General features: G+C 42.3%; 1 protein-coding gene across 1 annotated transcript; it reads left to right on the top strand.

Moving 5' to 3' along the window:
• The first annotated feature begins 3,849 nt into the window (after positions 1-3,849).
• LOC147459350 (uncharacterized) lies at positions 3,850-6,623 on the top strand. Its single transcript, XM_086511584.1, has 7 exons — positions 3,850-4,114; positions 4,197-4,257; positions 4,371-4,413; positions 4,502-4,530; positions 4,627-4,806; positions 6,351-6,444; positions 6,531-6,623. Exons 1-7 carry the CDS (start codon positions 3,910-3,912, stop codon positions 6,621-6,623), a joined length of 705 nt encoding a protein of 234 aa, XP_086367710.1. The 5' UTR covers positions 3,850-3,909.
• The last annotated feature ends 5,910 nt before the right edge of the window (positions 6,624-12,533 follow it).

Here is a 12,533-nt window from a genome sequence, read left to right as displayed (position 1 = left end):
CATATGTTTTAGGAATTCGGGATGGATGAAATTTTCGGTGGCTCCTAGGTCAAAGAAGATAAGTGCCTTCAAGACATTTATCTTTCCATAGGCTTTGCATAGTTGATTGGAACCTTCTAGAGCGATGCCGTAAATGTCAGAGACAAGTCCCACCACAGTTTTGGTTCTCTTTGCAGATGGTTGTTCTGGAGGCGTATCCCCTTTAGTAGGCCAATTGTTGTAAGTGTGTCTCGTCTAGAAGCATTCAAAGCATCGGCCTTCTTGGAGTAGGGCTTCTTGTTGACATTGAGTTAAATGAGGCTTGACCATTTGAATCAAGTTGTCGGAAGAACCCCGAGAAGTGGTTCGTTGGGGACGAGAATTCTTAGTGTTGGTCGGTTGCGCTTCCGTAGGAAATTCCAATTTTTCTTTCATAAGTTAGTAAGCAACCACAACATGGTCCATGAGCTCTTGCATAGTAGATACTTGTTTAGAGAGACAATATTCCTGTGATGGTGATGGAAGTCCAATTGTAGAGCGCTCGCATTGGTCCTCCAAGGGAATCAGCTTGAAGAAAGACATTGGAAGGTAAACATCAAGGAACCTTTGGTTGTAGTCTTCCATGGTTTCCGTGGCAAGCATTTTCTAGGGAGGTCATGCAGCTTCGTGCAAAAAAAATCTTGAAAGCCTACCAAGTCCTTGGACCATGCGGCTGTGTAGCAATTGAACTCCACCACTGCATAGCATTATCTTTGAGAAATTCTACGGCTTGAGAGATCTTTGATTCTTTTGTGTAGTTCCCCAAGGCATAGATGTTGTCAAACTGTTGCAAAAACTGCAAGGCTTTCTTTCTATCTTTCACTTCAGAATTTTACTGTAGTTCCCCCATCCTTGAAATCTTTTGGTTGAATTGGTACACAACCCAAGGACGTGGATAGTAATAGGGAAAACCATACATTGTATCCTAGTGGAGGTAGGGGAGATGGTGGCAACCACGGTGGAGGAGGCGATTGCAGTGGGTACACTTCAGGAGATTGAACCATATTTCGGAAAACTCCCCCAATAGGAATCGAAGACTAATTAGATTGTAGATTAGAAGCCCTTGTGCTTTCTAGTGCCTGAGGAGAAGGAACAGCCTAAGGCAACAGAGGCAGCAACATGTAATTCAAGTATTGTTGAAAGCTCTACAGAACTGGGAGATTCTACTGAGGATGCCAGTGTAACAAGGAACGGGCGAAACGCAGCCAAACGTTCCGAAACGGCGTTCCGGACGAGTCTCGCTCCCGAAACGGTTGGGAACGGAACGCCGTTCCAGAACGGGGTGTAACCAGAAGGGTGGTCCGAAACGGGTGAACGGGGTGGAACAGGAGACGGAATGGCAGAATGCGGGGTGGAACGGGAAAAATTAGGCATTTGGAGGTAAAAAAGTAGGCATTTTGGGGCAGATTTGGGGGACATATTTGGGGCAGTTTGAGGGCAAGTTTTGGGGCAGATTTGGGACTAAGCTTAATAGAGGTAATTCAAGCCTTACTTTAGTCGACCGTTCCGGCCCCCCCTCCTCCCCGTTCCCATCTCGTTGTGGACCCTCCTGTTCCCGTTCGTCCCGGGTAACTTTGGAGGGTGCTCTGAGAGAATGTCACGAAGCTCGTCAAGGAGAAATTGCAGATACTCTGTGGAATCCAAAAACGCATCTTGCTCTGTCTATTCTTGGGAGGACTAGTATGCTTTCGGAAAAGCACACGATTGAAGCTCTGATATCAGTGTGACGGGGACGGGTACCATGTGCGAATTGAAAAGAACAGACTGAGACAGACGTTTAGCACTTCAAACAACTGAACGAAAAGATTGTACACGGGACACAAAGTGGCGGAGTTCCAGTCCGAGACTGCAATGGCCCCAAATGATGACGCCCGTTTCGGTATTTCTTTTTATTGCTTCAACAGGGTACAACTCTGTGGCTATGCTCTGCTTCTCCAAGCGGTAGAATCCTCGAGAGAGAGCCCACAACATGTATTTAAAGGCCCTTGGCCTGCAAAAAAGTAGTTACATGGAATGCAATAGTTCTAAAAGCATCTGGTCGAAAAGAAAGCACTCAGAGGGCTGTTCGTATAGCGCTACCACGTCATCAGTAGCCAGCACAATTCGTGGAACGTCTGTATAGCTGCCACGTCATCAGCTTTTACGCAAGTTAGGGTAGTGTGTGTGTGTGTGTGTGTGTGTGTGTGTGTGTGTGTGTGTGTGCGCGCGCGCGCGCTTTATTTTTAAGGATTTAGGTCCCTCGGCCAATTCCATAAGTTGTTGGGGGTTAGGATTTTCAATCCTTACCCAATTTATTATTTGGGCCACTCAGCGATGATCTGCAAGTTGGTAAATCCGTCTAGGGCTTAGGCCCCTCGGCCGGGATCTACAGGTTGGCTAGCGTTAGGCTCAGGGAGTCCTAACCCTCTGGATCTTCAGTGGCCTGACATGTCAACAGTTTGTGACAAAGCTTGCTGTTTTTTCCTATGTTTTCTCCTGTTTGGGCTGATCTGGGTATGTGTAGGCTATGCCTTGTCTACGACTTCCCCATCTTCTCCGCTTGTTTACCCCGACCCCTCTTCACCGAGGGGAACCCCGTGGAGGATTAACGACATGGAGCATTGCTAGATTGCTTTGGTTTTCCCAGATGGAGTTCTGCCATGGCTTCTCGCAAGGGGAGCAAGCCTGCGGCTTTTGGATTCAAAGGAGGAAACATCGTTTCGTCCTTCTTTAGAGAGAATTGTTTGGACAACATTGGGATCGTCTTCAACACTTGGGGAGCAGTTTCCTATGGCTGTGTTTCTTCAAGGAGAGGGATTAGATGATTGTTGGATCTTTTGCAAATGCACGTTTTTTCTTGGATTTGTTGATAGAGTTATCCCTATGTAGGACTTTACGTAGGCTGATATGGAGTTCCAGACTTCTCTTGCACATGCAAATGTGGATTTTCAGCCCGTCAGAGGGGTAGCAAGTTGATGACTCAGTTGCACCTTTGTACCAAGTTGCAGATTTTGGATGACAAAGGTGGATTACTTTCCTCCTAGAGAGAGTAGAACCTGCAAGGCAAGGTAGTCGGACTGCTTGTGAGCGGAGCTTGCAAGATCAATTGCCTTCTTGTACAGCCTGTGTGTCCACATGCCATACAAAGAGCGTCTGTGTGTCCACCTGTCGTTCATGTATTGCTACCTCAGGCTAGCAAGTCAGCAAGCACCTCTCCACCTCGGCCAACAACCGAAGCTCCTTGCCACATCATCAAGCTGCTTCAGCTCCTCAAGGATAGTTTGCTTAGCCAGAAATTGGTGACAACACGCCTACTTGTATAGGTGCAAATATGTGCCTAGCATTTGTGAAGGTTGTTGTCTTCTTTTGGCATATAAGAAATAAGGTGAGTAGAGGCCATCACTAAAATGAAACTTGGTGCATTAGGTGGTTAAAATGGTTTTATAACAGCTTAAATTATCATAGTGTACTCACAGTTTCAACATTTTTCAAGTAGTTATTTACACATCCCCCTCACCTAGTTATCAGACATGTAGGATATTCAGCTATTGTGGCAAGTTCAAGTTAACGTATTCTTCTAGCTTAAATTACCGCGTAGAAAGGCTAAGAATGTGTAACAGTCAATTGAGAGATCTATTTCTTTCAACTTATTTCTTGTGAATGTATATGTTTATATTATATTTATTTAATTTAGTAAGTTGATCTTGTTAAAGAGCATTGGATAGTAAAGTGTCTTACTTTTCTCAGGCAATCGACCAACGATATAGCCTTGGAGCATCACCAAAGACAAGTCCGTTCTCATGGGGCAGCAAATCATCTCCACAAAGAACCAACAAGAGGTGGCACAAATTTCCATCTATAGAGACTTTATGTGACAAAGAGGGTGGTGATGATGGACAGTACTGCTCGCGAATGAGTTCTTCTCCAAAGATTATTCTACCTTCATCAAACCACCATCTCTCCATTGATGGCATAACTGAGGAGCCCTATTTACGCAATGGATCTGAAGACATGCCGTCTCATATCATTCCTCTCCTGCCTTCAAGAGAAGAAGAGAAGACTCAAATCAGTATAGAGACTTCTGCACAGTGCAGCTGGATGCAAGCAACATTCAATGGTACGAATTGTAATCAATTGATCTTTTGAAGAAGTTAAACTCAAGACTTGGAAAAAATTTATATAGAACTTTGGAACTTCAGGTGTCAATGTGATGGCTAGAGTGGGACTGCTATCATGCCCATATGCGGTGAAGGAGGGTGGGTGGGGGGGAATGGTAGTGTTGGTGCTATTTGCTCTTATATGTTGCTACACGGGTCACCTTTTGCGCAAATGCATGGACAGTCAACCCCTCGGCATACTTACCACGTACCCAGACATTGGACAACTTGCACTTGGCAAGATGGGTCGCACAATTGTGTCGGTACGTTTGATTTTATTTGACTGCAATCTCCATGTTTGCTAAAAATAATGACACAAACTACTAACGGTGTTTTGTTGTTTGCAGATGGTTTCTCTATGCCGAGCTCTATGTAAGTTCCCAACCCATTGTTAAAGGTCAATTCTTGATAATTGAAAAAGTACATAATTATCCCACTTATATTATGATGATTATTGCAAACGATAATGCAGCGTATGGTGTGGAGTTTCTCATACTAGAGGGAGACAACTTATCCAAGCTTTTTCCAAACTATCGGTTTACAATGGCTGGAATGGACATTGGTTCATATGCGATCTTTGCTATTTATGCTTCAGTGGTGATCCTGCCTACTGTGTGGTTGGAAAACCTAAATTGTCTCTTTGCTCTTTCGTGTGAGTATCCAAGAAATAAATGCATAGATAGTTTTTCCTCCGCATCGTCAATGCTGTTGTTGCATGTGTGCAAAGTTGTGTACGTCTGCGCGCTCAACATGAGTGGTATAGGTGTGTGTGTAAGTCTATAATTATTTTTAATTTTGTAGTTGGTAGTCATGGGAGTCGTAACAACAAGCCTGTTTGGTGATGGTCCTCATGGTTTGGGAGGGAGCTGTCGACGGAGTTAGTTTCATCAAAACAACCAGCATCGTGAATTGGCGAGACCTTCCCTTGGCAGTGGGTGTTTATTGTTTTTGCTACTCAAAACATGTTGTTTTGCCAAACATCTACTACTCCTTGAGGGACAAGAGTCGATATACCACGGTCCTCTTGATAAGGTGTCTCCCTCTCTCCCTCTCTCTCTCTCTCTCTCTCTCTCTCTCGCTAACTGTGTGTATATGTAAGTATGTAGGTATCTATATATATGTGTAGGTGTACATTGTATGTGCTTTAATTATAGTCTTTAGTTGAAAACATATCAACAACCACCAAAAAGATATTAACACCACCGTCTGATAGTACTTCTTAGAGAGAAACAATAATTATATGACAAAATGTTAAGCTCAATCAAATAATAGCATGAGACTTTAATCAATGCATGAGTTCTTGATTGTAAATAGCTAGTAAGAGTACACACTCTTACATATACATACATACATAAGCGTGAGTGCGCGCTTACACTATAAGATGGTGGTGTTAAGTCACCATGTTCTAGTAGTTCGTCACCCATCGAGCTACCGTAGTGGGGAGTTGGTTGGTCTATAGTGGCCATTCGGCGGGCTGTGCCGTGTGTGGCCAACCACTTGAGTTGTTGTCTATGGGACTGCCCCATGGCACAGTAGGTTTGGCTTCGTATTCTACGGCTGATGCTAACCCTGTCGTCAGCTAGTTAGGGGTGATGTTGCTTTGGTCCACCCTCATGAGCCCAGCACTTCGTTGTGAGTTGTCCTCAGCTAGCAGGATGATTGTGATAGAGGAGGGCTGACCCACTCTCCAGCCTATCACAGAGCTTATGCCCCAGGAGTGGAGCGGTGATAGAGAGCTTTGTTGGGAGCTTATCTGCAACTTGACTCTCTGGTTCATATGGAGAGCCCGGTGCTTCCGCATCTTCGAGGCCTGGCCCATCCCACCAGTGGAGACTGTACCAGATATATGGGTGGAGCTGATCCACACACTTCGAGGTCAGTTCGAGAGGCTGCAAGGCAGCTCCCACCATATGCAGGAGCGTCACGAGGCATTTCTATGAATTTGGCGTCCAGATCCCTTTCTACACCATGGTCCATGGGGCTCCTAGATGGCATTCTCGGCCACCTATGTTGTTCCCATATCTTGATTTAGCTGTCATTGTACATATCTCATTTTTTCATTGGGAGAGTCTCCTCTCATGGTGATGTACCCCCCCCCCCCCCCCCTCTCGTTGGGTAGTTTTATTAAGTAATAGAAGGGATCTTTTCCTTGGGAAAAAAAAGTATGTGGTTTTAATTTCGTTTTTTTTTCTCTAGGCTTACATCAGCAACAATTGTTTGTGTGCAGACCTTGATTTTTCCATGTGTATGCTTCTTGAAGATCTACAAGAATAACACGACTAGACTACAGGTAAGATCTGTGTCTCTCAAAACACGCTTCGAAGCGCAATTCTTGAAGCATAGATGCCTAACTTCATAAATGTCTTTTGTGCCCAGACGGTTTTGTGCAGAATAATCATTGTGATTGGCATTATTGCAAGTGCGGTTGGAATGTACGCATGTGTGATCAAAATTGCTAGCAAGTATTGAGTGTAGCTAACTTCTTCCAGAGTCAAGGAAGCACACTAACCATCAAACTAACCAATTTTTTGAAGAGGTAATCTTTTTGAAGGCTCTAATCAAACAAAATTCTTCAATTTTCACCATAGTAATATACTAACAATAGTCATACCCCACGTCCAACAAATAGTGAGTGATGATTACATTGTGGTGACTAATGACCAATTTTTTGATAAACATGGTCAAAAGAGAACTTACATTTCACCAATGATTACAAAACTTTCTCAACCACACCGTGTTTCAGTCCATAATGAAGTAGTTATGTCAATACAATGCAACTCTCTCTCTCTCTCTCTCTCTCTCTCTCTCTCTCTCTCTCTCTCTCTCTCTCTCTCTCTCTCTCTCTCTCTCTCTCTCTCTCTCAGCAGAGTGAATGTAATGGAGTCAATGGTGCAAAAAAGATTGGGTTATCAGCTTGCTACTTTTGATTTGTGGAAATCGAAAACAGAAAAGTGCATAACGGTAAAAGATGCTTTCATTGAAGATCTTGAGGGCAAACTTGTAACTCAAAAGTAGTACAGTGGGTCTGCATTTACAAGAAAAGATAAAAGAGCCGAAGTCGTATCGTGAATGGATTGAAGGTTTGGACTGATGTGGTCAAACAACATGAGGAAAACACAATGGATAGAAATTGTGGAAAACAGAAGTTAGCTCCTCACCTAAGGAGGAAAAAAGTCCAAAAGATAATGCATTGGCTTATGTATAAAAAATGGGGCAGAGAAAAGTTTCCCATAGATGCATGGAGAGTACAAAAGGAATAATGAAATTTGTTGATTTTGAGGAGGAGAAAAACATTTCTCGCATCGATGTGCCTTAACGGGTAAAAAACATATTTTTGGAGGAAGATCTCACATGCTCAAGTAGCACATCAGAAAAAATGCACTCCGCATATTCTTGATGTGAGAAAGAAAGGAAAATGGACTATTTATAGAGATGGTAGAGTGATCAATGTGGAGAAATGGAGTGCATGAGGGTGCATGACCTATAGGGCCATGCTAAGATTTTGCAGTATGGAACTATCATGGATCTTAGCATGACTTTTGAGAAGACTTTTAGAGGACGGGATATTGTTCTATATTCCATCCTCTTAGGACAAGGAACTTACCCGCAAATTGAGGGTATAGATGGGAATTGGAAAGACACCCAATAAGGGGTCATAAGGAGTTGCCTTGCTTTATAGGGAGGAGTTACATCCCATCGTACGAATAGTACAAAGGGACTAGCATGCTTGCTATATGTTTATAAGAGTTCATATAGAGAATTTTCCTCCTCATATGCTATTTTGCACTTTCTGCCTCTCAATGTGCTAGCACAAATGGGTGATTGCCAAATGAGGTCATGGATGATGATATAGCCGAAAATGAGAGATATCATGTTGGTTGGGGGCTTTGATGCAAGGAAAACTTCTTGTCAAGTTGCCTTCATCGAAACATCAGCAAAGGATTTTTGTGAGTATGAATATGAAAATCTTGCATTGAGAGAGTTTTTGATGATTTTATGCAGAGAAAAGTATGATAAATATCTCCTAAGATGGGAGCTATGCATGGGTTAGCCATAATAATTGGCATCCCTAAATGGCCATCATCAAGAGGACTAACATATTACCCACAGTGGCATGGTGCCAAAACCATGCCATTGGATGATGTATATGCTCAGCTTGCTCTTGTACCATATTACCCACACTGGCATGGTGCCACCAGAGTGGGATTATGTATAGCTCAACTTGCTCTTATACTGTATTACCCACACTAGCATGGTTCCATCACCATTCCATTGGATGATGCGTATGCTCAGCTTGCTCTTGTACCATATTACTCCTACTAGCATGCTGCCACCACAGTGGGATTATGTATATGTTTATCTTTCATGAGTTACATGTTTCAACAAGATGGATTGCAGTTTGCATACCTAACTTTCATACTACATTGCTATACTACACAACCATGGACATCCACGACTGACGTCCTTATATAGAAACAATTTCTCTAAGGAGACCAATCATGTCCATACTTATGAGATATTTAGATTCCTAGTAATTGTGGACCGAGTGTGGACAGTTGTGCACCTTTGACAAAGCTTACATACCACCTTAGAGATGTTATTCATGTGGTAGGAGCTACAATCTTTCCCCACTCTAGCAATATAGCTAGACATGGTAGTCACACTATGCCTTGAATAGCTGGATCATGATGAGTGAGGAGAAACTAGAAGCGGATTACAAAGAGAGGTAGTGATAGGGGAAACCACACGTCAAAAAACACATTACGAGATATTGACATGATGTAAAAATTGCCACCCTTTAGTACCCCTTGTATGAATATTACTCACATTTACACATTCAGAGATAAAAAAGATGATCAGACTGGATCTTAGGAAAATTCATTCTTCACATTATCGAGTATTGATTTACTTTGTGTAGGAAATGGTCGTGCAGTGACCATTCCATGAAGTAAAGGGTGACCACATGGCGACCGACGGAGGTCGAGAGCCATGGTGGGAGCATGTTTTTTAGGAAATGGTCACTGCATGACCATTCTTGACTGTCAATGTTTGTGGGGAGGGGGGCCAGGTTACACACTCCTATGCAGTCGACAGTCGTCACGGGCATACTATTTTCACGCCACTGCGGCATAAATTTTGAGCGTTGAGGTGGCAACTGTTGGTTGAAATTCTAAGTGTTGATCTGGCTTTTGTTGGTTCACTAGGCAAGTAAAATTTTCATGTTGCTAATGTGACCTTAACCTGTCGGTTGTCTGCATGGAGTCTGTTGTAGAAGGGCAAGCAGATGGACAGCTCGAAGAGCTCGCCCCCCTCCCCACGACCAAGTATATACACTTCAGTGCCCCATGAGCAGCATATAGACTTAGATCCAAATACAAAGGAGCATTACAGATGTCGATGTACAATATATCATGAAATACAAGGAGGATCTCATTGTCTCTTGAGAGATGGATTCGAGCCTCTCTTCTAGATGATGGATAATTTTCACCACATAGGCCTCGAGCTATTCTTGTTGGAGCTTCATAGGAACATACATGCTTTATTACACCGTTCTATGTGCCCTAGCAAAGGATCCACTCAAAGGCTGGTGACAGACTCTTTCAGAGCACTAGCTCCCAACAAGATTGATGACACTCCCAAATTTTGACTCTTCAAATAGTGCTATAAACACCATATTAGTGAATTTGGGAACTTCCCAATTCCCACTTTCAAAACACTCTTAAGATTTGACCACATGGCCAAATCTTAGCCAAAGTTTTGAGAGCATGGCTCGGAAGAGCTTTTCAAGTACTACCTTGTGGATGCCTTTGGCCTTGAAAAGTAATTTGAGATTTGTCCATATGGCCAAATATTCAATACATTGGTGACTCCCAAATTGGCTCTAACGTCTCAAACAGTCTAATATGGTGTTTATAGCGATTTTCTTATTCCCTATAAACACCATATTAGACGCCTAGCTGTGGCAATGATAAATAGCGACTTTGTTGGCTAGGGTTACGAGAGCGTTAAGATTTTCTTATTGCTAAAAACACCATATTAGACTCTCTCATCGGCCGTTGCATCATGGCGTTAATTTCCTCCTATGTTAGAACCTTGTACGAGCCACTCTATGTCTCTCAATAATCGCCTAGATGTGGCAATGATAAATAGCGACTTCGTTGGCTATGTCTACGAGAGCGTTAAGATTTTCCTAAATCGTATGGTGTTTATAGAGATAAGAAAATCTTTGGGCTACGAGAGCGTTAAGATTTTCTTAAATCGTATGGTGTTTATAGCGATAAGAAAATCTTAACGCTCTCGTAGCCTTAGCCAACAAAGTCGCTATTTATCATTGCCACATCTAGGCAATTATTGAGAGACATAGAGTGGCTCGTACAAGGTTCTAACATAGGAGGAAATTGACGCCATGATGCAGTGGCCGATGAGAGAGTTCATGCAGTGGTACTTACAAGGGCACCTCACTAAGGAGATCAAGCATTGGAAGGTAGGTCAGAGTTGCCCTAGTGACCCATTCATTTATTCACATTTCAACGTTTGCTACTTTAGGCTTTTGTATTTTCTATACTAGACATTTGGATGCATTTGTTGCTTTAGTATTTTATATTTTCTATGTTGGACGTTTGGATGTGTTGGTATTCACTATTAAGAAGATCCTAGCTTCTTGTATAATTTCTAGTCTCATAGGTTCTAGGCCTTTTGCAAACGTAAATAAACATTTTATGCCATAAAGGATAGGCGAGTTCTCTTTGGCCTCTTCAAGATGTCATTAAAATCTCGCTCTCTCTCTCTCTCTCTCTCTCTCTCTCTCTCTCTCTCTCTCTCTTCTTGACTATGAGGTCTCTTGGGATTGTTTTTATGACATTACAAATATCCTCACTGGTGTTGGTGTGTGTGTGTGTGTGTGTGTGTGTGTGTGTGTGTGTGTGTGTGTGTGTGTGTGTTCAAGTTACCTTATATAGACAATATCACAAATGAACATTACATGTTCAAAGACCAACAAACACGAGTAATACATGGGTCATGTACAAATACCACTTATTGTTTAAATAATATTGTACAACCAAATCTCAATCAAAGCAGGTTATAGAGACCCGCCCTATGACAACCAATAATGTCCTTGCATCAAACCCTTTGAAAAGCAATAATCCATTTCAACACACGTCAAGGAAGGTAGCCCTCAGCTGCATCCATAGCCATCTTGTAGGCCTTGGTTGACTGTCTTCACCTGACTTTTGACTCGAATCATTGGAAGACTTAGGAATCCAAATCTCTTCATAAACTTTGTAACTCCTTTGTTCACTTTGCTGAACTCTAGGTCTTTTTGAACTCTTGAGATTTTCATGCATGTCTGTCTCAATTGCAGTTGGTCTTTTGTTGACTGGTTTCCAAATCTTCGTATAGCCTGTGTAGAATCATTGTGCAAGAGGAAGATTCGTTGTAATCCATCTTTAATCTATATCCTCTTGAGAGAAGTGGTAGATGTTAGCAGCTTTTGATGTTGTTCTATTGTACACCTGCTTCATACATATCTTGGGATGATTTTGAGATCGATACCTAGTAGGCCTTCTTTCTTGGTAGGTTCTCGATTGCACTTCATATGCCCTGACCTTCGATTTTGGTACTTATATTTGTATGTTATCTATATAGTACTCCTGTTCTTTTAAGCTCCATTGTGATGCTATCCATCCCATGTGTTTGTCTTATTGTTGTGATCTTTTGTCTTCAATCTACACTAGATGATTGACTTTTACTAGACTGCTCGGAACAAACAGTTGCTTGACTTTCCTTTTCTTTCTTGAGTACTTGGGCTGAAATATATTTGTTTTTCTGGGTGTCTCCCTAGAGGTTTCAGAAGGGTCAGCAATTGACTTGAAGTTTTGAAAGCCCGACTTGCTTGAAGAAGCTGATCCATGAGGGTTCTTTGATGTAGAGGCATATGATGTCACGCCTTTTGTACTAGTCGGTGGAAGGTCCACTTTAGCTTTACCTTTATCTGCAATATTTGTCTTTGTTTCTTGGGACATTTGCAACTCTAAATCTAGCATTAATGGTATCTATAAGTGTAGCTTGCTATCTCTTGGGGAAAAGAGAGTATTAGCATTGTATCTTCTTTGTAAGCCTTGTGCTGGTCTAACCATTGATGTCCAAGGATGATTTCTACAAGCATGTCCTTTGAATGTTTTACTTGAAACTTTACCTGCTCTTTATTCTTTTGGATGCTAAGAATAGCAACCGTTTCTTCTTGACTCGCAACCATACCTAGCATTGCTTTACTATTCTGTCTACTTGGAGTGATTTGGAGGATCCTTTGGATGTTAGCTGGAACCATATTGCACTTTGATTCTTTATCCAATAGAGAATTGGATCTGACCCTCACTC

This window comes from Adiantum capillus-veneris, chromosome 4 (assembly GCF_014529385.1).
Source record: "Adiantum capillus-veneris isolate H3 chromosome 4, ASM1452938v2, whole genome shotgun sequence".
NCBI lineage: Eukaryota > Viridiplantae > Streptophyta > Polypodiopsida > Polypodiales > Pteridaceae > Adiantum > Adiantum capillus-veneris.
Note: the sequence above shows the minus strand (reverse complement) of the source record. Positions and strands in the feature narration are given on the sequence as shown.